This window comes from Nerophis ophidion, linkage group LG11 (genome assembly GCF_033978795.1).
Source record: "Nerophis ophidion isolate RoL-2023_Sa linkage group LG11, RoL_Noph_v1.0, whole genome shotgun sequence".
NCBI lineage: Eukaryota > Metazoa > Chordata > Actinopteri > Syngnathiformes > Syngnathidae > Nerophis > Nerophis ophidion.
The window spans coordinates 34,972,469-34,999,886 of NC_084621.1; the positions used below are offsets into that span (position 1 = coordinate 34,972,469).

Below are 27,418 nucleotides of genomic sequence, written 5' to 3' on the forward strand. Positions count from 1 at the left end.
AAAAGTGCAATCCTTTTTAATACTTTGCAGAAAATGAGCAAGCACATATTTTTACATTACGCCAAAATAAATAGGATGATAACTTGGCACTGCGGATACGTCAACATAGTAGTTTACACTGCTTAAAACCAACATACTGAAATAAAACAGACAGCTTTTCCAATTGAATTAATTACAGCACAAGTAAAAAAGACAGAATCCTAGCGGATAACAGTGAAAAATACAAACCATGTTGAGCTTATAGTCAGAAGGAATGATTTCACAAGTAATTTAAATTTACTTTGTTAGGTGCTCACTGTTATCTGTAAACTGTGTGTTAGCAAACAGTAGTACATACACACTACACAATTAAAAGTAATTTTCCGATGACAAAAAAAAGATACTTATAGCCCAAATGGTTAAAATGCAAGACACTTCTCTAGACTGAAATGCAGGACACAAACTGACTGAAAAGGGGTTTTGCATCTTGAGTCTAGTCATTGGCATCTTTAGGAGGTCAATCCAGGACCTCTTGCCGGGAGGACGTTGCTCTCAAAGTGCCCCTGGTTGGTAATATTCCCAGCTGGAAAGTATCTTGCCACCACGAAAGAGGAGCCGTCCGATGCAATGGCTTTACCCACTCCCAGCGTTGTAGTGCTCTTCCACACCATTGCTGTGAAATGGCCTAAAAGCATAACAATGCATGTTCCAATTTAAAATAGCCACAGTGGTAAATAATATAAGTGGTAAAGTCAGTCAAGTTTACATTTGTGGCAGCTTGCCAAATAAATTTAGACTGCCACAGAACGATTTGCTCGGTTATTTTGTTATCAAGATTTGGCGCTATCTGCATTACATTAAGATTTGTCTGATTAGTTTGTTGTTGCAAATGTATCCAAGGGATGACTTGGTAACTTTACAGAGTTAGAGGAAATTCAGTTTTAGAAAGCCACTTTTACAAACGTTAGCCAACAATTAGCTTGACAACACAGCTCAAAATGGTGCACGGTAACATTATTTCAATACCTTTGTTGCCTGTGACGTCACATTCACTTGCAGACTAGGCCCTTGCTCAAACACTTGTTCTCAAGTAGCACTCAGTTGAATTGCCTCAAGATAATGTTTTCATTTTCCATGCCGACAAAGCTGATAAAATAAGTTTGAACGCAAGGTAAGACTCCACTTTTCCAAAGTGCACTAGCTTCACACACACACACACACACACACACACACACACACACACACACACACACACACACACACACACACACACACACACACACACACACACACACACACACACACACACACACACACACACACACACACACACACACACACACACACACACACACACACACACACACACACACGTCATGGCTGTCGTGACTTTTCAATAACTTCTACAACTCTTATTTTTTTGTGATACCGCATCTACTAGTTCGTCACAAAAACATTCATGAAGTTTGGTTCTTTTATGAATTTATTATGTGTCTACTGAAAATGTGAGCAAATCTGCTGGGTCAAAAGTTTACATACAGCAATGTTAATATTTGGTTACATGTCCCTTGGCAAGTTTCACTGCAATAAGAGGCTTTTGATAGCCATCCACAAGCTTCTGGTTTAATTATTGACTACTACTCTTGGCAAAATTGGTGTAGTTCAGGTAAATGTGTTGGTTTTCTGACATTGACTTGTTTCTTCAGCATTGTCCACATGTTCTCAATGGGGTTTAAGTCAGGACTTTGGGAAGGCCATTCTAAAACCTTAATTCTTGCCTGATTTAGCCTTTCTTTTTTACCTCTTTTGACGTGTGTTTGGGGTCTTTGTCCTGTTGATACACCCAACTGGGCTTATGATTTTAGGTTGTCCTGAAGAATTTGGAGGTAATCCTCCTTTTTCATTGTCCCATTTACTCTCTGTAAAGAACCAGTTCCATTGGCAGCAACACAGGCTCTGAGCATTATACTATCACCACTATGCTTGATGGTTGCAATGATGTTCCTGGGATTAAAAGGACTCACTTTTTCTTCTCCAAACAGCTACATTTTTGTTTCATCTGACATCACATGGACAAAGATAAAACCTCCTGGAGGAAAGTTCTGTGGTCAGATGTGCGCCAATACAAAATACAAGTTGTAGAAAGGATTGGAAAGTGTATGTAAACTTTTACTAAGATGCATGTTAAAATCAAACAGCCAGTATGTAATAAGTACTATACTTGGTGTTAACACTAAGATTCAACATAAGAGCAGACAGACACATCCAGCTTCATGGCAAAGACTACTTCCTAACTAAGCAACATAGTAGTCTATACTCTACTGACATCTAACGTCTTATACTTGTAACTGCATGCAGCGTTTAATATTTGATACTTGCAAATGACTGAAGTGTAATAAAACAAAATAAAACTCAACGCCACAGTTATCCTAATCAGCTCATTGTTAAAAATACATTTAATTATTAAACAATTGTTTCTTTGATTTCAAACACATGAACACACACACTAAAGTACAGAATATTGGTACTGGTACTGATTGCCAAGTACTGGTAATTGGTACCATATTGGGTCAAATGTGAAAGGTACTCATCCCTAAACAACAATGAAAAAATATATACCGTGTTTAAACGTCTTCTCTGCCTAAACCAGTGGTTCTTAACCAGGGTTCAATCGAACCCTGGGGGTTCGGAGAGTCCACCGGAGGTCAAGACACATCCGACTAATCATGTAAATAAGAACTTCTATCGCCGTTATGGATACCACCAAGAATGGTCCCTCTAATTTTCCTTCTGATCTGCAGGTGTGTAATTTGTTGTGAGTTCATGCACTGTGTTGGTTTTGTTCTTTGAACAAGGTTATGTTCATGCACGGTTCATTTGGTGCACCAGTAAAAACACAACTTTGTCTTGAATTTGAAAAAAAAAAAAAATACATTTTATTTTTCACTTAAGGGTTCGGTGGATGCACATATGAAACTTGTGGGTTTCGGTACCTCCAACAAGGATAAGAATCACTTGCCCAAACACATAGGCTGACAAGACAGCGGGCACCAGTTATTTAGTTAAAACCATTTTATGTCCACAACAAGTATTAAATTACTGCTGCAACAACTGCCTGACATAAATGGAGCCCAGGAAACAACAGAGATGCTTTTTTGGGTGTGTTATAAAAGGTGCACGTGTGCACGCCTACTGCTGCACTAACTGAAAGCAATCCCTGTAAGTCACAAACTTCATGTGTTGTTGGAGGTATAAAAAACTTGATCACATCCAATTTATGAAACAAACCAAAAAGCTCGCTTTTACCTTCCCACACAAACCCTGGGTTTTGTGTGGTTTAAAAAGAAACATCATAAAGCAGTTGCTGTATGTCATGGGTGTCAAACTCCGGCCCGCGGGCCAAATTTGGCCCGCCGTGTAATTTCACTTGGCCCTTGAGGCAATACCAAATTAACATTAGAGCCGGCCCGCCGATGTAACACCGCATTCACCGCTAATACTCTTACTTGCCAACCCTCCCGATTTTCCCGGGAGACTCCTGAAGTACAGTGCCACAAAAATATTTGGGGTGGGCTTTAAAGGCACTGCCTTTGGCGTTCTCTACAACCTGTCTCCACGTCCGCTTTTCCTCCATACAAACAGCGTGCCGGCCCAGTCACATAATATATGCGGCTTATACACACACACAAGTGAATGCAAAGCATACTTGGTCAACAGCCACACAGGTCCCACTGAGGGTGGCCGTATAAACAACTTTAACACTGTTATAAATATGCGCCACACTGTGAACCCACACCAAACAAGAATGACACATTTCGGGAGAACATCCGCACTGTAACACAACAGAACAAATACCCAGAACGCCTTGCAGCACTAACTCTTCCGGGACGCTACAATATACACCCCCCACTATCACCAAACCCCGTCCACCTCAACCCCACCGCCGAAAAGAGGCATTCATTTTTTTATTTTTTTTATTTGATATGCCATTGATATTTTTTAATTATTATTTGAAACTCGATTTTGCATGTCACTATAAAGTTACATAAGCCTTGCTTGTTCAATATTCAATGCAAAAGTTGTTTGGGTCCCTGTTAAAAGGTTAATTTGTTCAAACTCGGCCCGCGGCTTTGTTCGGTTTTAAATTTTGGCCCACTCTGTATTTGAGTTTGACACTCCTGCTGTACGTTGAAGCAATGGAGGTGCTGTTCACCACAGTGACAAGCAGAGTGCGCAATTGAATCACATTTGCTGCTTGAAAGCCTACTACTGTATATAAAGTGCAATTTGATGTACTATACAACATAGTGAAATATTACATAGTTTCACAAGCTGACTATTTTAATACACCTGTATAGGTTCCTTTGATGTGAATGTTTTTGGACTGTTAGTGTCAGGTTCGTGCCTGACAGTTTGGTTAGGTTTTAGTTTTTCTTCTGTGTCTTTGTTTCCTGTCAGCGCTTTTATTTTGGTTATTTCCTGTTTTTCTCCCTGAGCGCTGTTTCCCCTCAGCTGTGGCTGATTGGCACCTGGCCACACCAGTGTCAATCAGTCCGCTCTTATTTAAACCTACTGGATTATGTCACCACTACCTGTCAATGTCATTAATACTTATCGTTGTAGCTGTGTACTTCTGTTCACTCTGCTCATGTCATAGTTCCTTCGTGTCACAGTAAGTGTTTTTGTTTCTAGTCCACAGTTAACCTTTGTGCTAGGTTTTCTTTATAGTCAAGTTTGTTCTCCGCCTTGTGCGCGCCTTTTGTTTGTTCTTGTTTTAGTGTAAATAAATCATGTTTTCTTACAGAATGCCTGCCGCCTACTCTGCATCTTGGGGTTCGTCACAAACTCACTCTGACTGCTAGACTGTCATAAGACTGATTTTACATTGAGACATAGACAAACTTTAATGATCCACAAGGGAAATTGTTCTAAGTCAGAGACATATTTACCACAAAGTTTAGACAAAACCTCCCTTTTTGCTACGGCTGGTGCACAAAACCACAGCTTAATTTGCCTTTACTTGCAGTATTTCTTTCATTTTAACAAAGTGATTATTGAGCGCTGTCTGTCATTTAAAGTTTTTACAGTGGAACCAAACATAATTATTTCTTGAACAGGGTTTGCAAATTAAAGCAAAAATCTTCATAAGAAAACAACGTAAACATGATTAATGGGTTCCGGCCTCGACAACAGTCCATATTTTAGTAAAGGTTTGTACACTTTGCACACATTAAGAAGCAATATACAATACAGTATATCATAAACAATTCTCAGAGTGATGAATTACTTTTCTATTTTATAACAAAGTCAAAACAAGTGAACTTTCCTATGCGCACACACTGTCACTGGCCCTGTGGTGCATTCACCGTTTCAAATCCCCAATTCCCTAACTGTAACAGCCAAGTAGCTACATTGATCAGGAATAAACACATTCAATCCACCTAACCTTGTTGGTTAATTTCATTTGTGTGCAGCATAAGGGGAGGAAGTGTGGGGCGTTGCGTGGTGACAACGCTGTGGATACTTCCAGAATGTTTCATGTTTCTTTGGACTCATATTGAGCTACAGTAGAAAAATTAGAAACACGGCATATAAAAAAGGCTTTTTGAATGAGCACGAGAACAAAAATCTTCGTACAACAAGCATATTTATAGTCAGTCTGGGGTTCGTAAATCAAAAAGTTTGTACCGTATTTTTCGAATTATAAGTCGCTCCGGAGTATAGGTCGCACCGGCTAAAAATGCATAATAAAGAAGGAAATAAATGTCACACTGGCGTATCAGTCGGATTTTTGGGGGAAATTTATTTGATAAAATCCAACACCAAGAATAGACGTTTGAAAGGCAATTTAAAATAAATAAAGAATAGTGAACAAAAAGCTGAATAATTGTACATTATATGACGCATAAATAACCAACTGAGAACGTGCCTGGTATGTTAACGTAATATATTATGGTAAGAGTCATTGAAATAACAACATATAGAACATGCTATACGTTTACCAAACAATCTGTCACTCCTAAACAATAAATCCGATTAAATCTTCCTCGATGTCGCTTTAAACAACTCTGCCAACTACAAAGGTATGCGCTGCTTCCTCTTGTCATTTTCTGCTGCATATTTCACGACGTCCAGCTTGTAATCTGCAGTACATGATTTCCTTTTCGGTGCTATTTTTGTTCAGCCTTTCTCAGTTTTTATAAGATAGCGCCAACGATGAAATGATCCATTTTAATAGCTACGGCAGTAGCATATAGCAGTTAGCATTCTATGACCCACAATGCACTTCTGCCATGACCCTCCCCCGCCAAATTCATATTGGTTGACGTGTGTGTGACAATTGCTGACTTTTTCTGTGTCTCTTCCGCGAATGCGACAAATAATATTTGATATTGTGTAATCTGCAGTACATGATTTCCTTTTCGGTGCAATTTTTGTTCAGCCCCTCTCAGTTTTTATAAGTCACTACCAACGACAAAATGATCCATTTTAATAGCTGCGGCAGTAGAATATAGCAGTTAGCATTCCATGACCCTCCCCTGCCAAATTCTTATTGGTTGACGTGTGTGTGATGATTGCTGACATTTCCTTTGTTTTTTCCACGAATGAGATAATATTTGATATTTTACGGTAATGTGTTAATAATTTCACACATAAGTCTCTCCATAGTATATGTCGCAAAACTATGAAAAAAAACTGTGACTTAATAGTCCTAAAAATACGGTACAAAAGGGGTTAGTAAATAGAGGTTCCACTGTTTATTTTATACTGTTTTTCCCAATTAATTAAACACTTTCTTTGGATACACATTCCCACTTAGCACACACTTTACAGGAAGTAAGACTTTTAGTTGAACCCTACATCAAAGAAAAGAGCCTTTAAATATTTACACAGAGGAATGTATACCTTTAAATCAGCCTCTGCTCTTGCAAAACCATTTCCTACATTAGTCAAGCATGAATCAGCATGACGGGCGGCTCAGAGCGATGCGCTCTGGGCGTGACAGAGTAGTCTAGAAAGTATTTGGAACAATCAGGGCGCATGGAAGTGACATCAACGAGAGGCTGAGAATGCGATCGGTCGTCAGCTTATTAACGGCCCGCCTCTTGAGCCAGACGGTCACATTTTGATTGAAGTGTGACATCAGTGTGACCACGGCAACCTCATGCACAGCTCACTTGACAGGCGAGACAGACCAAGAGCAACAAAAACAACAATGATCAAGTACTGAAAAGTAGAGGAAAGGAAGCCAACAAGCTCATTGGCATCTTAGAATCTATACCTGTACAAATTCTCACGTATTTTATGTGTTTGAATAAATGTTTGATGACACAATTATTTATTTATTTATTAGCGGATTATGATGATAACTGCTGTCCAGTTGTTACAGTATATAATTTGCAAGTATTACATAGTAGACTTTGCATGCAGTAGCAATTCCAAAACGTTATGATGGCAGTAATGTGTAGGCTGTTGTGTGCTGCCTAGCGCTTAATTAGTCTTTGCCATTAAAAGGTGGATATGCCCTACTAAGTGTTTATACTGTAAGTATCGCATACATATGTGCTATTTGATTGTAACATGCATCTTAGTTTTCATTACCAAATGGTGGTAAGATCTATGTTAAAATCGGTAATGCTAATCAGTGGGATGTATATAGCAAAGCCAATGTACAAACCCAAAACCAGTAAAGTTGGCATGTTGTATAAATACAAAAACAGAATACAATGACTTGAAAATATTTCTAGAACTACATTCAATTGAATAGACTGCAAAGACAAGATACTTAATGGTCGAACTGGTAAACTTTGTTATGTTTTGCAAACATAAGTTCATTTGGAATTTGATGCCTGCAACATAATTTTAAAAGCTGGCACAAGTGGCAAAAAAGACTGAGAAATTTGAGAAATGCTCAAACACTTATTTGGAACATCCCACAGGTGAACAGGATAATTAGAAACAGGTGGGTGCCATGATTGGGTATAAGAGCAGCTTCCATGAAATGCTCAGTCATTCACAAACAAGGATGGGCCGAGAGTCACCAGTTTGTGAACAAATCCATCCATCCATTTGCGTGAGCAAATTGTCGAACAGTTTGAGAACAACATTTCCCAATGAGCTATTGCAAGGAATTTAGGGATTTCCCTTTCTACGGTCCGGAACAACATCAAAAGGTTCAGAGAACCTGGAGAAATCACTGCACGTAGGCGACAATACTTACGATCGATCCCTCAGGCGGTACTGCATCAAAAAACAAAGTCAGTGTGTAAAACGTTATCACCACATGGGCTCAGGGCCACTTCAGAAAACCACTGTCAGTAACTACAGTTTGTCGCTACATCTGTGAGTGCAAGTTAAAACTCTACTATGCAAAGCCAAAGCCAATTAACACCCAGAAAAGCTGGCAGCTTCGCTGGGCCCAAACTCATCTACAAACCGCGTTTCCATATGAGTCGGGAAATTGTGTTAGATGTAAATATAAACAGAATACAATGATTTGCAAATCATTTTCAATCCATATTCAGTTGAATATGCAACAAAGACAACATATTTTATGTTCAAACTGATAAACCTTTTTTTTTTTTTTTCCAAATATCACTAACTTTAAAATTTGATGCCAGCAACACATGACACGGAAGTTGGGAAATGTAGCAATACATACTGATAAAGTTGAGTAATGCTCATCAAACACTTATATGGAACATCCCACAGGTGTGCAGGCTAATTGGGAACAGTTGAGTGCCATGATTGGGTATAAAAGCAGCTTCCATGAAATGCTAAGTAATTCACAAACAATGATGGGGTGAGGGTCACCACTTTGTAAGCAAATTGTCTAACAGTTTTAGAACAACATTTCTCAACGAGCTATTGCAAGGAATTTAGGGATTTTACCATCTACGGTCCGTAAAATCATGAAAAAGTTCAGAGAATCTGGAGAAATCACTGCACGTAAGCGATGATATTAAGGACTTTTGATCCCTCAGGCGGTACTGCATCAAATACCAACATCAGTGTGTAAAGGATATCACCACATGGGCTCAGGAACACTTCAGCAAACCACTGTCAGTAACTACAGTTGGTCGCTACATCTGTAAGTGCAAGTTAAAACTCTACTATGCAAAGCCAAACCCATTTATCAACAACACCAAGGAACGCCGCTGGCTTCGCTGGGCCTGAGCTCACCTAAGATGGACTGAAACAAATTGGAAAGGTGTTCTGACGAGTCCACATTTCAAATTATATTTGGAAACTGTGGACGTGGTGTCCTCTGGAACAAAGAGGAAAATAACCATTCAGATTGTTATAGGCGCAAAGTTTAAAAGCCAGCATCTGTGATGGTATGGGGGTGTATTAGTGGCCAAGGCATGGGTAACTTACACATCTGTGAAGGCACCATTAATGCTGAATGGTCCATACAGGTTTTGGAGCAACATATGTTGTCATCCGAGCAACATATGTTGTCACCCAAGCAACGTTATCATGGACGCCCCTGCTTATTTCAGCAAGACAATGCCACGCCACATGTTATAACAGCGTGGTTTCGTAGTAAAAGAGTGCGGGTACTTTCCTGGCCCGCCTGCAGTCCAAACCTGTCTCCCATCGAAAATGTGTGGCGCATTATGAAGCCTAAAATACGACAGCTCGCCCCATCCTTGTTTGTGAATTACTTAGCATTTCATGAAAGCTGCTTTTATACCCAATCATGGCACCCACCTGTTCGCAATTAGCCTGCACACCTGTGGGATGTTCCAAATAAGCGTTTGATGAACATTTCTTAACTTTATCAGTATTTATTGCCACCTTTCCCAACCTCTTTGTCACGTGTTGCTGGCATCAAATTCTAAAGTTAATGATTGTTTGCAAAAAAAAAAATGTTTATCAGTTTGAACATCAAATATGTTGTCTTTGTAGCATATTCAACTGAATATGGGTTGAAAATGATTTGCAAATCATTGTATTCCGTTTATATTTACATCTAACAATTTCCCAACTCATATGGAAACGGGGTTTGTAAGATGGACTGTTGCAAAGTGGAAAAGTGTTCTGGGGTCCGACGAGTCCACATTTCAAATTGTTTTTGGAAACTGTGGATGTCCTCTGGACCAAAGAGGAAACAAACCACCCGGACTGTTATAGGCGCAAAGTTCAAAAGCCAGCATCTGTGATGATATGGGGGTGTATTAGTGGCCAAGGCATGGGTAGCTTACACATTTGTGAAGGCACCATTAATGCTGAAAAGGTACATACAGGTTTTGGAGCTACATATGTTGCTATCCAAGCAACATGGACACCCCTTTTTAATGGAGTGTTGTTAAAAGGAAAGGCCATGTAACAGTGGTAAAAATTCTCCTGTGTCAACTTTTTTGCAATGTGTTGCTGCCATTAATTTCTAAGTTAATGATTTGCAAAAAAACAAACTAATTTCTCAAATCGAACTTTATCTTGTCTTTGCAGTGTACTCAATTGAATATAAGTTGAAAAGAAATTGCAAATCATTGTATTCTGTTTTTTTTTGCAATTTAAACAACGAGTCAACTTCACTGGTTTTGTAGATTAGCATCAATCTTTGGAAAGAGGCGCCTTTCAGGCATATTTGCTTTGTTGGCACAGAACATTGCAACATAACCAGGAGGCATGTTGGTCTTTTCTGAATGCTGCTCGAGTGATTGTTTCCTTGCCAAGTGTTTGAGCCGATGTTTGGTCCGCAATGGACGTGACGTCAAAGCAACACAGGTATTGGAATTTCATTTTAGGTGAATCGTTATGTGGTAGTACCAACTGAATTCAGTCGGTGCCTATAGAAGTACTGAATTCCGTACCCATCCCTGTTGGTGACAGAGCAGGAAAGGGCAGGGATTTAGCTTGCCCTAAAATTTAACATCAAGCGCCCTGTCATTGATAAAGTCCATCAACATTTTACAAACACATTTCCCGTAGTATCAGGGTACAACATATGTCCTACCCTTTTTAGCTCAATATTGGATGCACACTTTTGTTTTTACATATATGGGACAATCCAGTTTTGGAAAAAAAAGTGTGCAAAAAAAGTTGACCGCCATTTACCACTTCCTGGTTCATGGAAAACATGATCTAAGATTACTAATCTAAGATTAAGTCCTATACAATTTTTGGATTTGATCAATTTACATGACTGATGTTATAAAGTGATAATGTCGTAGTTTGTTAATTTCTTAGCTAGCAGAATACTTTCTGGTACATGGCGAATGACGGAAGACATTACAATTAGACAGATGGTACATTGGAAGTCTGGGCCAAAAGGAAAAAGCTCCAGTAGCATTTTTGGCCATCTTGGTGCCAAAATATAATAGTTTCTCCCATAGAAAAATTGCCACCTGTCTACAAAATGATGAGGACGATGAATGGATGTTCATCTATACCTGGTCTTCTTCCAATATACAAAGTGTTAAAAAGGAGGTCCTCACCAGTGCCAGAGGAGAATCCAGGAGAGTTAAAGTTGTACTGTTTGACTTCATCGTACCAGCGGTCGGACACATCCTTCCCTGAGCAGACAGTAACCTCAATTTAAAGTGCCATCACATCAGTCTTCTGTCGTACGCCATAATCACAATGACAGCATTGTCACTGAATACTTTTTGATCAGCACAAAATCCCTTCAGGGTACATTTTTATTTACAATGATGCACTTCTGGTCACCCCGCGCAACACCATAGGAGATGCTTTATGACTCAGAGTGTCGCATATTTCAGCAGTGAATCACGCTGTCTGAGCTCTAAAATGGAATAGAATAAATAGACCCCAGCTTCTCAATAAAAGAGTGTGCATTCACAATCCACTTTAAATCTCTTCTTAATAAACACGGTTGTCCAGGGAAGAAAGGTTAGCGGGATGGACCGACACAAATAGTGCTGGATAATGGCAAGACAGATGCATGGTACTTCAGTTAAACAGGGGACAGCTTTGGATTTCTTATTCATAATGGTTTGTTTGTCACTGGGGAAAACTACTAAAATATATAATCTTTTAGGATATACTTGTATTTTACTTTAATACATCCCTTTGGCAACTAGGTCCTCAAGTGCGCAATGATTTTGTTCGTAAAAAAGCCCCAAAGAATATTAGCTGAACAAACCCTAAATAATTATATTTATGAAAAGATTTAGTTGATTTTAAGTATGTCAAATTATTATTATTATTTTTAAATCAAATTAATAACATTTTGGAACTTGGATGAATCCTGATTACCGTATTTTTCGGAGTATAAGTCGCACCTGCCGAAAATGCATAACAATGTCGCATTTTTGGGGGAAATTTATTTGATAAAACCCAACACCAAGAATAGACATTTAAAGGCAATTTAAAATAAAGAATAGTGAACAGGCTGAATAAGTGTACGTTATATGACGCATAAATAACCAACTGAGAACGTGCCTGTCACTCCTAACTGCTAAATCCGATGAAATCTTATACGTCTAGTCTCTTACGTGAATGAGCTAAATAATATTTGATATTTTACGGTAATGTATTAATAATTTCACACATAAGTCGCTCCTGAGTATAAGTCTCACCCCCAGCCAAACTATGAAAAAAACTGCGACTTATAGTCCAAAAAGTACGGTAATCACAATCTGATTATTTTGCTTGCAGATATGCACTTGCTTGATTGCTTGTACACAAATGCAATTGTATAGTCACAATGTCATCCACCAATCTTTTTCAACATTTTACTCAATGCATGTCATTTGCACAAAACTTAGGAAAAGTGTTATCTTAAGTTTTTTCAGGCTGTGTTTTGGAGTAATGTTAGCACACCAGTGGGAGTCTCATTCATTTTGACGGTAAGCGGTTAAGGTAAAAGAGATTGTACAGTCAAAAAAAATTACATGATTAATCTAAGTGTTCGTGATTAAGCGATATTTTTTGTGATTAATCACAATTAACGAATACTCCTTAATTTTGACAGCCTTATTCTATTGGTTTGTCAATTTACAGTAGTCTATGCGTTGTGTACGTACCTAATTGATCATTGGAAGCCCACGCCAGGTTCTCTCCATAGCTTCCTTTACTGGAATCCTCGCTGTGTTTTAAGATGCGTGTGCTGGCCAAACTCTCAGCATAACTTTGAAGAGATAAATAAATACAATATCACTGTTTGAAATCAAAGACTTCAGTGAAACAAAAAAAAACCTAAAACAAGTACACAGAAAAAACATTCATTAAGGGAGCTAAAAAGTCTAAACCCTTAGCTTCTTCCCATTAGCTTTTTGTGTCACTGCTTTGAAATGTTGCTGCACTGTAAACTACAGAAATCCCCCAAATTAACTCATGAAACTACTCCCAAATTCTCAAATCACTCATTTTGTTTTGAAAGAAAAGCAAACAAGGAATATGAAGCTTAAGGTAGGAAATACATACTTTTTGAATTTGGTTGTAATTTATTTTTTGTAGCAATGAAAGTGAAAACCTACTACAGCATTCAAACGTTGAAATACACATCTAATATGAGGAGACGATGTATCCACAAACATTTTCATTAGTTCTATGATACTTTTCTTGCAAGTTCTGTCACAACAGCAGTAGCAGTGACGCCCTGTGCAAAAATACTCACCTCTCTTGGATATTTTGCCTAATAAATGAAATTTGGCTTTTTTGACAAGAACATTACAGAAATGTGTGTTTCATGGCAAAGTGATACATTGTTTACAAGTTGAAGTCAATAAAAATGTATCTAAAAATATATATTAAAATATATCTGGCAAATACAGTATATCTGCATAAGTCCTCACCCCCTTCAGGTAGGGATGTAACTGTATGTGTGTTTGTATTGAACCGTTTCGGTACGGGGGTTTCGGTTCGGTTCAGAGGTGTACCGAACAACACGGACATATTAAGTAGCGCGCCGCACGTTGTGTAAACAATGCACACCGAGGCACCATTAATTGATTTACGTGGACCCCGACTTAAACAAGTGGAAAAACTTATTCGGGTGTTACCATTTAGTGGTCAATTGTACGGAATATGTACTGAACTGTGCAAGCTACTAATAAAAGTTTCAATCAATCAAAAATACAACAACACATGGCATGCTATCAACGACTGGTAGATAGACTGACCATATGCCCTCTTTTCACGAGATATGTCCTCTTTGTGGAGCTGTCCAGTTGGAGTTTCTTAAATGCCTCGAAAGTCCGGCATTTTAAATTAGGGTTGCGTGTATTTTCAATGTACATTCGGGGTTGAGAAGGGGTTAAAAACAAAACAAAAAAAAAGTGCGCGCAGCAGCATTCGTGAGGGAGGGGTGGAGACAGAGAGAGCGAGAGAGTTATGATAACAGTGCATGCGTCGCAAGGCTCTGCTTTTAACCCATAGATTTATCAGATTTTATTTTTTAATATCTATAGCAGGGGTGTCAAAAGTGTGCCCCGGAGGCCATTTGCGGCCCACAGCTAATGTTTTAAAGGCCCAAGGCACATTCTAAAAATTATATCAAAATAAACAAAAACATAAACAAAAGTTAAATAAAAAAAGCTTAAAAGGCTAAATGTAATTTAGAAAAAGTTGCAACGTTGACTAAACGCTGTTTTATTCTTTCAAACTGTCATTGCTCAAAACATAATTTTGAATCAAAATCAATGTTATTATGAATTATTGACCAAAGTTTCTGATTACTTCACATCAAATATTCCTCTAAGAAAAATATTTTTGGTGGAATATTTAGCAAATTTGTTAAATAAATAATCAAAACATTTATATTTTGTTGTTTTCTTACTGTACCGAAAATGAACCGAACTGTGACCTCTGAACAGAGTTTTGTACCGAACCGAAATTTGTGTGTACCGTTACACCCCTACCTTCAGGTCATTATTTAGTAGATTGGTGGTCACACTGGTGTCCAAACTTGTAATTTACATAACTGAGGCGTTCCTCAAGGCACCTCTTTAAGTCCTCTCCTGTTTGGCACATTTTATTCCTAATGTGATTGATATATGGTGTTGCTGTAGCTTGTTTACGTCAGATGCAGTCAGTAGTCATTTGTTTAGCTTATTTATCTATACTAGTGTTGTTTCTAAAAAGGTTCTTTTTTAGGTCCTCTGTTTTTCATCATTTGTGCCATTTAACTTGTGGCCGGTGAGCTTAGTTCATAAAACTTTTGCAGCAGATTCTTAAAAACACGGGTGATGTCAGTGAATTGATCTTTTGAGTAGGTTTTTGCACACACTCCTTAAACAGCAGCATGCTCCTCTAGCTGACAAAATAGACTAAAATCAAATGTCTACTGTAGAGTACGGTGGTTCTCAGGAATACATAAAATAAGCATAATAAAGAATGAAGCAGTCCGGCTGCCCGGTCATTAGCTTCTGGACCTGTGGCCTTCAAAATGATTCAATTGGATGTCCCTGTCTGAGCATTTTGGTGGTTTCCCTCACTAGTCTTTTTCTTGCCCAATCAATCAGTTTGAGGATGGCTAGTTTGAGGCAAATTTAGAAACATGCCCTCCTCTTTCAGTTTCTTAATTATATATTCATCTGCACTTAGAGGTCCAGTGAGTTGGAAATATCATTGCAACAATCTTCATAGCTAAACATTTAGGAACGACTTTTCTTTGGAGTTGCTTAGAATGTTCTTTTGACTTCATGTTGCAATTAAAGCAGGGACTGGACGGACGCCCGCTGCAGACACAGGTGTTTTATACCACAATCACATGACACATATTGTACTCCACTGATCTCCATTTCACACACATTCACACTGCAGGCATCAATCCACTGGATCTCAGCTGAATTAGCTCAGTCACTTTAAAAAGGAGAACTGCATTTTTGTAGAATTTTGCCCACCATTCACAATACTTATGCCAGAACACCATGTTTTTCAGTTTTTTTGGTGCATTTCAAGTCGTAAATTACATTGAGTACAAGGTGGCTTCTAATGCCTCTAATAAGAGAACTCTATTCCGCTCATAAATCCTAAAAAAAACAAAAAAAACATCCAAAATCCACCAACAATACCCATTTACATGTTGTGACTTAAATATTAACGGAATATTACCGATATACTTATTAAAAGCGCTATTGCAGACCAACTATTTTTAGCGGCGGCGTCAGAGAGCCGGTGAGCTGCTGCATCACCTCTGAGTTGGTGAAAACTATTTCTAGAAACCTCACACCTTGATAAGAGAAGGTTGTGACTATAAACCGAGAATTTGGTCAACTTTGACAGCCAACTTGTACCCGGAGATGCTCATTTTCGAAATGTTATATACATTTTTTTTAACTACAGAAGATTATGATTAATTATTCAGCTAAATAGGAAGACGAACACCCCATTTGTCTGCATCCCAGTGAGGAGACATTGTACAGTAAGTGATTGTCTTACTATGGTTTTACACTTTGCACCAGTCCCTCCGTGATCTTGACTGTGTTGACACGTTTAAGAAACGATTGAAAACATTTTTAGTATACCTTTTAGTTGATGTAACTTTTAACTATCAATTTTAATCTACTTTCAATCATTTTTATAATGTTCCCCGTTTTAAATGTTTGTTTTACTGCACCTACGTTTGTACAGCGCTTTGTGATTTTATCAGTGAAAAGCGCTGTAATTCTAAGCTGCTCAATTTTGTTTCACCAAATACCACCTCAGAAAATAGTACCACCATAATGACCAACATTAAAATACAGTAGCGCAGTTGGCCTAGATTATGATTAAAAACAAGGCAGGGGTTTTATTTAATAAGTATTTATTATTTTCGGCCCTTGTATCCTTACACACAGTTTAAACAATAGCATTGAATAGTTTATGAAGAGATTTTTTTGGTGTACCAGTTGATGGAGCCCAAGTACCACTTGAGCAGTGCTTCTCAAATATTTTCAGTCAAGCCCCTCTAGGTAGAAGAAAATATCGTGCACCCTTCCTTGTGACTATAAATAGCATGTCACCTATTAAAAAGTGTTACAACTATACCTCTGCATAACATTGTAAGCTTTTTATCATTAAAGGCAACAACACACCAGTCTTTCCTCGTCTCTCACTGTGGTTACAGTGAATATACTTTGTCATATTTTGATGCGGCAAAAAAAGCATGTTTCCCCAGGTCACACGCTTCGCATCATGGCCCGCGAGGGAAGCCAGCAGTGGCAGGCTGTGCGTTTCCCACTTAGGCCTTCAGTAATGTCCAAATTCAAAGATTACCTCTCAAATTATCATCATTTATATTTTTTGGAATCTCAACAGTGTACAAAACAGGTTATTTACTGGCACATTTAATAATCAATAAAACACATCAGCAATTAAAACATATCTAAAGTAGTACTGTCAAAATTAAAATTGCAAAAAACATCAAAAGTGAGAAAATAAAATATTTTAAACTCACAATTAGTAGGACCTACCCGACGCAGTATAAGCCAGTGGTACCCCTCGTTGTCGGCTTATACAAGTGAAATTGCCAGAAAAGCTGAGCTAGCTTCCGGGGTTGGCCGACATTGTCTCACAAACATTGTAGTTTCTCTTTAAATATCCTTTTTGAAATGGCCTTGCAAATACATATCTGCCACCTGGTCAACGTTTTGTTCTCTTTCTCTGCTATCCCGGTCTGGCTACGGCGCAACACTTCCTGCTAAATTGAAAATTGTGAATGATACTCACTTTGGAATTACAAGTGTGTATCCAATCACAGTCTTGTTAACATCAGGCTACTTGACTAGGCTACTGTCAACTTGTGATCTGATGATTGGCTATCGCAACTGTTCATCAACTCTATGTGTTCTCAAATTCATCTCCCACCGCCCTGATGACTAGCCAATCACAGGATGCGTAAATGTCATGTTCAACCTTAGGCCAACTAAAAGGCCTTACTAACAACTACCCGTGATCTGATTGGCTATCGCAACTGTCTATCACTATGTCCCCATTCACTGACAGTGCACAGACGCCCGTAATGATGATTGTGAAGGCCTCTGATAGATTTGGTACAACATGGCAACATAAGCCAGCTGAATTCTAATTGGATACAAACTAAAACTAAAAACAAAAGCACAGGAACGAGCATAATATGACATGGAGAATATGAATACTTTAAGATATTTTGGAAAATTAAATTAAAAAAAAGATGTTATCTTTTATTATGATCATGATTTCTGGTTATGTTAGGCCAGCAGAGAAGGCCTTGCTGACCCTGACGGCACACCACTGGAAGCCAGTCCCACTAATTTAAGAAGGACTGCTCTGGAGGTACATATATCATAGTTTAAGAATCATTCTGCTACAGTATGCTTAAAATGACATACATACATTAAATATCATGTAAATTAAAACCTTGATTGAGGTGTTTTTTTAGAGCGCGTTATATGGCAGAATAGAGTGCAGTTTGCTTGCATTATACATGTTTAATGCATTGACACCAGTTTACACAAATGTTTTTACTTTGAAATTTATTTCTTCCCACGATTACCCGGACAATGATATAATTTATAAAAGAAAAACATTGAAAGGGACTAAATACATCATATCTAAAACCGCCACTGATAAAAGGTGTCAAGCGAGATAATCTAGTACTTCTATATCTTATTTGTGTCTGATAAATAGGATATCAATCCAGAAGTACTTTGTGCGCTTCATTCACTAAGTATTACAAAAAAGTTTAAATAGAATAATACGTAATGTTGGCTACAGAGAACATACAACCCCTTTTTTTTTTAATTAAGTCACAATTATTGAAATTCAACGATTTGCAAACAGCTAAAATGGTGTACAAAGCAAACCGTAACCTGCTACCCGAGAGTGTACAAAATCTCTTCTCAACAAAAGACAAATAATTTTATTTAAACAATTTGTATGCTCGTACAACACTTAAAACCTTCAGCATATCAGTATGTGGAATTAAATAATGGAATGGATTAACTAAATAAATCAAATAAAGCACCAATATGATTCACTTTAAGTGACTGTTCAAACTACAATTCCCCCGTCCAAAGGCAAAACCTAGTAACTCACTTCTAGCTGATTTTGAGAAAACAAAAGAAAACCAATCTATCTTGATGCTGTCTTACAAAGATCTACAAAGTCATCAAAAGTATAGATGTTTTCTTGAGCTTTCATTTTCTTGCCGATTGAGCGATGGATTGAATCTGCTCTCATGAACGTGTGCCCTTTCTCCAGATATTATATCACAATCTCGGGTGGGCCCCATTCTGCGTTTGCACATTGGGCAAGAGCCGTGTACAGTGTCCAGTTTTTATTTTGACCTCCACAGTTATCTGCCCAAAAGAGTATGCAAGGGGAAGAATCAAGAACAATACATTTAATGAAGGTGCTTGCAACATCCTGGGCCAATCTTCCAAATATCCCCTCGTGCCATGATATAACATAATCAGGTTGACCGTCGGCCCCCATTTGTGCAAATGTCTCATTAAAGACAATAAGGCAACTGACAAAGAAGCTCCGATTGGTCCCTTGAGATACTAGGTTTTTCTGTTGTATCTACGCGGTTATGTGGTAGTTGCTAGGTCCTGCCATGCGCGTAACAGCTTACTTACGGAACAAATTACAATATCGCATACACTGATGTTAAAGCATATCACCTAGGAACTCCAAAATTATTATCAGCTCAGTTTTGACCAAAATTGAGTTACTGGGTTTTGCCTTTGGACGGGAGTAGTGTTCACAAAGTACACAGAACAAGAATTTTGATGAACATCAAGAATCTTTCTTTTCTCTTTTTTTATTGAGAGATTATTTATGCATTTAATATGTGTTTGTTTACCATGACATTATTTGTTCACTGTTCTGTTACAGAGAACACGGAAATTGGATAAAATGGCTATGATATGAAAAGGGGTAGGATTAAATAAGCTGCGCTTTTTCCTACTCCTTTTCGGACGTGCTGTAATGAAATAACAGGAAATATGTGATGCAATACATTGTATCTTATGCATGTTCGAAATAAACTGAAACTAAACTTTATAAATGTAGGCCCAAGTGTCAAAAATGAAACTTGCAAGAGGAAATGAAAGGACTTCCTTCTCTTAAATATTGTCACGTTGGCCTCGAAACAGAGGAGTTGGATGAAACAGCATTAAGAGGAGAACTAAAAAAGATCTATAGTATTTTGTGGCTATTACATTCACCGCAGTGGTCCAGATCTTGTTTTGACATTTTCACGCACACTACAAAAATGTATATTTGTGTGTGTGTGTGTGTGTGTGTGTGTGTATATATGTGTGTGGTCCTGTATTTCTACACTTCTTGAGACATCAAGAAAACGTACCTTCCATATGAGGACTGGTGTTCAAGTTAGGACCGTAATCATGGGCCCAATACAGAAAACCATTGCATCTAATAGAGAATGTCTCATTTGCACTCCTGGTGGTGAAAACTAAATTAGGGTGGTCCCAAAAAGGAGGCATTTTTCAATTTGACTGCGTGTTGGTTTTAAAAGTGCTCCCCCCGGGTCAACATATGAAACAAGTGTGTGTAAACATACGAAGTAATCCCCCTCTGGCCAACATATGTAATAACAAGTGTGTGTAAGAAATTGAAATGCGGCCCCTTTGGCAAAAATTAATTAAAAAACAAAAAAAAAATATGTATATACAGACATACTGTACTAACGAAGTAAATAATGAAGATTAAAAACCAATTATGAACAAAAATAAAATATCTACAAGCAGTCTCTCACAATGTCAACTTTTTTCTTACAAAATTGGGAACCATTTCTCATTCTGTTTGTGTAATATTGCAATATTTTTTTGTACAATTATGACTATGTAAAATTATTACTTAATGCAAAATGGTGACATGTCATTTCAAATGCTGACTTTTATCACAATATTGCCATTTTTTTTGTTGTTCTGGTAAAACAAGATTTTATTTTTTTTTGAGTAAAATGACTTTTGTCATAATTTTGCCAAGTAGAATTGCGACTATTATAGTGTTGCCAAAATGTTTAAGTTTCCTTATAAAATTGTGACTTTTGAGTAAAATTACAATTTTTCAAAAATTGTCAAAATGTTAAGCTTTTCTTGTAAAATTGCTACTGTTACTGAGTAAAATTCTATTTTTTATCATAATGCACAAATGTTACATTTTTCTTGTAAAATTTTGACTTGCATTGAATAAGTCATTGGCAAGCATTTAAGTCTCATCTTAAAACTCATTTGTATACGCTAGCCTTTAAATACACCCCCCTTTTAGACCAGTTGATCTGCCGTCTCTTTTCTGCTCTGCCCCCTTCTCCTGCGTGGCGAGGTTATTAGGTGACTACAGATGATACGCTAGCTGTTCAATGTTGGGACCCGGGTTGGACCACTCTCCACTCAAGATGATCCCATGCTGGCACCAACACGTATTGGATTCTCACACTATTAACAAGATCTATTGGATGTCCATTGCACCTTTCGCCCTGGGGGGCAGGGGGTTCCCACATCTGCGGTCCCCTCCAAGGTTTCTTATTGTATCTAATTGGGTTGTTTTTTTCTTGCCCCGATGTGGGATCTGAGGATGTCGTTGTGGCTTCTGCAGCCCTTTGAAACTCCTGTGATTTAGGGCTATGTAAATAAACTGAGGATTGATTAAAAATACTGCCAAAATTCTAAGTTTTCTTGTGAAATTCCAACTAATTTTTCCCAACAAGCTTTTTCATATTTGCATAGTATGTATGTAGTATTAATGTTGTAAATAAAAATCTGTATATATCGAGAAGGAAAGGGTAGTCCTAAAGAGACAAGCATTTTTTGCAGGTCTCAATATAGTAAAAAAATACAAGAATGTATGTGTGTTTGTATTTGTTCCCTTCTTGAGACAAGAAAAAGTACCTTCCATGTGAGGACCGGTGTTCCCTTCTTGAGACAAGAAAAAGTACCTTCCATATGAGGACCGAAATCATAGTGCAAATATGGAAAACCATTGCATCTAATAAAGAATGTCTCTTTTGCACCCATGGTGGTGAAATCTATCTAAATTAGAGTGGTCCTAAAAAGGAGGGATTTTTCAAATTGACTCTGTTTAAAGTCTTGTGCATTCTTTGTAACTTGTTTGTGTGTGTGCTATGGCTATTGAGCTGATTTATTTTTGCCGATTCAATAAACACGTAAAAAACAGTCTGATACTGTCACGGTAAATCAAACGTTAGTGCAATCACAATATAGTAACACTCGAAATAGTGCAAAGCAATAATATATCAATAACTCAACGTTGCTCAAACAATGTCACACAACACAATACATGTAAAACTCACTTTATTAAGTTATTCCTCATCCACGAATCCCTCAAATTCTTCTTCTTCAGTCTTCGAATCAAACAGTTGGGCGAATACGTCGAAGTCGTCATTAAACGGCGTGGCGCAGTGGGAGAGTGGCCGTGCGCAACCCGAGGGTCACTGGTTCAAATCCCCCCTAGAACCAACCTCGTCACGTCCGTTGTGTCCTGAGCAAGACACTTCACCCTTGCTCCTGATGGGTGCTGGTTGGCGCCTTGTATGGCAGCTCCCTCCATCAGTGTGTGAATGGGTAAATGTGGAAGTAGTGTCAAAGCGCTTTGAGTACCTTGAAGGTAGAAAAGCGCTATACAAGTACAACCCATTTATTTATCATTTATAAACAAGTCAGTGTCGCTGCTGTTTATGTTAAATTCTCTCGCTGCTGCTCTATTCCTGTGTTCTACTGTGTGACCGATCGCCTTGAGTTGAATTTCTGCGTCGTAAGAGTGTCTCTTAATAGGAGCCAATTTGGGCTCTTTACAAAAAACACACAAAAACGGCACGCCTCCCGCAGTCATATATCCCAACATGCACCGCCCGTTTCTTCTTCTACGAGGGAAAATAAGGTAGGCGGCTGCTTAACGTAGAAGAAGAAGCGCACTTATTCTTCTACGGGGGAAAATAAGGTAGACGGCTGCTTACCGTGGAAGAAGTGGTAAAATAAAAGTGGCGGCTGCTTACCGTAGTTGCGAGACCGCCATCCATCCATTTATACCGCTTATTATGGCTCAATATTGGTCCATATATAAAAGGTGCACCGGATTATAAGGCGCACTGTCAGCTTTTGAGAAAATTTGAGGTTTTTATGTGCGCCTTATTCATTCATACATACATATATATATAAAAGACACTGTAATAACGAAATAAATAATGAAGATTAAAAAACTATTAAAACTAAAAAATTAACTAAAAACAGTCTTTTCATTGCAATGTGTCGACTTATAAAATTGGGAACAATTTCTCATTATTTTTGTTTCTGTAATATTGCTATATTTTCTCGTAAAATGACTAATGTAAAAATATGACATTTTTCATATAAAATGTAATATTTTATCACAATACTGTCCTGGTAAAATAGTGAAATGTTTTGAGTAAAATGAGAACTTGTCATAATTTTGCCATATAAAATTCTGATTATTATTATATTGCCAACATTTTTATGTTCTCATAAAATTGTGACTTTTGTCGAGTAAAATTACAATTCTTCATAAAACGCCAAAATTTTAAGCTTTTCTTGTAAAATTCCAACTGTATTCATAAAATTGCATAATTGTTCAGTTTTTCTTTAAAGATTTTGACTTGCGTTGAGGGAAATTCCAACTTACTTTTTATAACAAGCTTTTTTATATTTTTATTATAATATAGGCAAAAAGTTTACCTATAAAATTGTGACTTTTGTTGAGTAAAATAACTTCATAAAGTTGCCACCATTGTATGCTTTTCCTGTAAAATTGTAACTGTTAGAATAAAATTACAACTTCTACCATAACATTGCACAAATGATCTGTTTTTCTTGTAAGATTTTGACTTGCGACTTTTATTACAATACTGCCAAAATTCTAAGTTTTTCTTGTGAAATTATGAACTTTTTCTTGGAAAATTCCAACTCATTTTTCACAAGCTTTTTTTATATTTTTATTATAAAATAGGCAAAAAGTTCTCTTATAAAATTGGGACTATTGTCGAGTAAAATAACACTTCGTAAAGTTGCCAACATTTTAAGTTTATCCTGTGAAATTGCGTATGTTAGAGTGAAATTCCAACTTTTATCATAACATTGCACAAATGATCAGTTTTTCTCGTAAGATTTTGACTTGCGACTTTTAATATAATAATTCCAAAATTCTAAGTTTTTCTTGTGAAATTGTGACCTTTTTCTTGGGAAAATTCCAACAAATTTTTCACATTAAGCTTTTTTATATATTTTTTTTTAAATATAGGCAAAAAGATTTTACAAAATTGTGACTTTGGTCGAGTAAAATAACTCCATAAAGCTCCCAACATTTTAAGCTTTTCCTGTGAAATTGTGACTGCTAGAGTAAAATTCCAACTTTTATCATAACAGTGCACAAATTTTCAGTTCTTGTAAGATTTTGACTTGCAACTTTTGTTATAATACTGCCAAAATTCAAAGTGTTTCTTGCGAAATTATGAACTTTTTCTAGGGAAATTCCAACTAATTTTTCACAACAAGCTTTTTTATATTTTTATTACAATATAGGCAAAACGTTTTCTTGTAAAATTATGACTTCCATCATCTTCCGCTTATCCGAGGTCGGGTCGCGGGGGCAACAGCCTAAGCAAGCAAAATTCAAAGTGTTTCTTGCGAAATTATGAACTTTTTCTAGGGGAATTTCAACTCATTTTTCACAACAAGCTTTTTTATAGGCAACACGTTTTCTTGTAAAAAAAAAAATATGACTTGTCGAGTAAAATAACACTTTTCATAAAGTTGCCAACATTTTAAGCTTTTCCTGTGAAATTGTGACTGTTAGAATATAATTACAACTTTTATCATAACATTGCACAAATGATAAGTTTTTCTTGTAAGATTTTGGACTTGTGACTTTTATTATAATACTGCCAAAAATATAAGTTTTTCTTGTGAAATTGTGACCTTTTTTTGTAAAATTCCAACTAATTCTTCACAAGTTTTTTTAATATTTCCATAGTATGTATATATATTAAGGCTTCATGGTGGCAGAGGGGTTAGTGCATCTGCCTCACAATACGAAGGTCCCAAGTAGTTTTAGTTATGTAAGTTAAAAGTAGGGCTTCACGGTGGAGGAGGGGTTAGTGCGTCTGCCTCACAATACGAAGGTTCAATCCCAGGCTCGGGATCTTTCTGTGTGAAGTTTGCATGTCCTCCCGGTGAATGCGTTGGTTCTATCCGGGTACTCCGTCTTCCTCCCACCTCCAAAGACATGCAACTGGGGATAGGTTGATTGGCAACACTAAAATTGGCCCCAGTGTGTGAATGTTGTCTGTCTATCTGTGTTGGCCCTGCATTGAGGTGGCGACTTGTCCAGGGTGTACACCGCCTTCCGCCCGATTGTAGCTGAGATAGGCACCAGAGACCCCAAAGGGATTAAGCGGTAGAAATGGATTGATGGATCATGTATATATTATCAATGTTGTAAAATAGGGTGGTCCTAAAAAAGGTATTTTTCGGACGTCTCAAGAAGGCAACAAATACAAGAACGTGTGTGTGTGTGTGCACGCACCGGGCGGCCTCTCTGTTCAGTTTGCTGCTCAGCTTGAGTGGTGGAGCCTGGTGCCTCTTCCTGAGCTCGTTATGGCGACGCAGCGCCTCCTCGGCAAATTGCTTTGAGGCTGCGAGACACAAGAGGACAGACAGCAGGCGATGTTAGACACGAAACCGGCAAAAAAAAGACACGACTATAGAACACGGGGTTCAATAAAAGTTATTGCAGAATCCATACGAGAGTGTGGTCATTCGAGGCCAGACAGAGGCGGTGTGTGTGTGTGTGTGTGTGTGTGTGTGTGTGTGTGTGTGTGTGTGGTGCCATCCCTCACTGCTCTTTTCACCAACACAATGGGCGCATTCAAAACAGCCACCAACTAGCAATTTGATTTACAAGGTGCACACAGTTTTCCACTTACCTGACTTCCCCATAGCGCCAACACAGGAAGTTGTCAGTTAGTCCAACACTAACACGCTTTTCAACTTTTTGGTATTTCTGCCTTGCAGCTGTTTCCAATATGCTAATAACCCCAAACAGCTGCTAAAGGCATCATGTTTCAAGCCAGGACAGCCTTCTAGCCGGGTCTCATTCCTCCTAAAATTCTACAGTGGTACAACAAAAAACGTAAATTGCCACACTACACAAACATGGCTCTCTGTCAAGTTCCACGCATCTGCCTTGAGAGTGCTTTTATGTCCACGGAAAAGAACACACCCTCATTGATAGGGGAGCTATCTTCTGGATGACGTCATCTCTGGGAGACATATGCCCATATAAGGCTGTAAGAGCTTTTGCGGCAACTATAATGCATCAGGCTTCTCCCAGTTTGTATCCATTTTCTCTTTGATTAATCAGTTAATTGTACACATTCAGACTTTCATGACTCAGCAGGAGAACATTTAAGGCTCTTGGAGTGCCAACTGCCTAATCTTCATTAGATTAAATGAAGACCCGACGGAAGCCAAAGTACTTGTTGTCAAAAGACAAATATGGAATATGACTTCATCTGGACTTCAAGAAAATAAAACACACAAGTCACAAAGATTTGATGTCGCTCGAAAGGGACAAGCAGGGGCGCCACTAGGGATTTTGGGCCCCATGAAAAAAATCTTTACAGGGCCCCCAACACATAATTTCATATGATTTCATCATCATTAGGGACCTCTCTGGGCCCCCTTCCATCATGGGCCCCTAGGATCCGTCTCCTTTATCCCCCCTTTTCGGTGCCCCTGGGGACAAGTGGTAAAAAATGGCTAATTGTTATGTTTTAGTTATGTAAGTTAAAAGTAGGGCTTCACGGTGGCAGAGGGGTTAGTGCGTCTGCATCACAATACGAAAGTTCAATCCCAGGCTCGGGATCTTTCTGTGTGGAGTTTGCATGTTCTCCCTGTGAATGCGTGGGTTCCCTCCGGGTACTCCGGCTTCCTCCCACTTCCAAAGACATGCATCTGGGGATAGGTTGATTGGCAACACTAAATTGGCCCTAGTGTGTGAATGTGAGTGTGAATGTTGTCTGTCTATCCGTGTTGGCCCTGCGATGAGCGGCGACTTGTCCAGGGTGTACCCCGCCTTCCACCCAATTGTAGCTGAGATAGGCGCCAGCGCCCCCCGTGACTCCAAAAGGGAATAAGCGGTAGAACAATGTATGGATGGAAGTTAAAAGTAGGGAAGTATATTGTTAGGATTTTATCAATATCCATCCATCCATCCATTTTCTACTGCTGGAGCTTATCTCAGCTACAATTGGGGGGAAGGCAGCGTACACCCTGGAAAAGTCGCCAACTCATCGCAGATTTTATCGATTTGAAAGTTAAAGTCCCAAAGATAGTCACAGACACACTAGATGTGGTGAAATTACCCTCTGCATTTGGCCCATCCCCTTGTTCCTCCCCTTGGGAGGTGAGAAGAGCAGTGAGCAGCAGCGGTGGCCGCGCTCGAGAATCATTTTGATGATTTAACCCCCCAGTTCCAACCCTTGATGCTGAGTGCCAAGCAGGGAGTT

The 27,418-nt window shown here is 38.3% G+C and overlaps 1 protein-coding gene across 2 annotated transcripts; it reads right to left on the minus strand.

Moving 5' to 3' along the window:
* On the minus strand, window positions 1–26,158 carry glipr2l (GLI pathogenesis-related 2, like). Of its 2 annotated transcripts, XM_061915737.1 has the most exons (5): window positions 25,835–26,150; window positions 25,435–25,543; window positions 12,975–13,078; window positions 11,424–11,501; window positions 1–664 (listed from the first exon to the last, which is right to left on the minus strand). In XM_061915737.1, exons 1-5 carry the CDS (start codon window positions 25,845–25,847, stop codon window positions 489–491), a joined length of 480 nt encoding a protein of 159 aa, XP_061771721.1. In that variant the 5' UTR covers window positions 25,848–26,150; the 3' UTR covers window positions 1–488. The 2 variants fall into 2 exon arrangements, with proteins under 2 accessions (XP_061771721.1, XP_061771723.1); XM_061915739.1 differs by lacking the exon at window positions 11,424–11,501 and having other exon boundaries at window positions 25,835–26,158.
* Between the last annotated feature and the right edge of the window lie 1,260 nt (window positions 26,159–27,418).

Excerpts from the sequence above, each read along its gene's own strand:
- glipr2l (XM_061915737.1), bottom strand. Across the intron at positions 13,079-25,434 it reads CTGAACAGAGAGGCCGCCCG|TTATGCTGAGAGTTTGGCCA; the intron begins GTGCGTGCACAC and ends ATCTCTTCAAAG. Across the intron at positions 665-11,423 it reads TGGATTCTCCTCTGGCACTG|GCCATTTCACAGCAATGGTG; the intron begins GTGAGGACCTCC and ends TTATGCTTTTAG.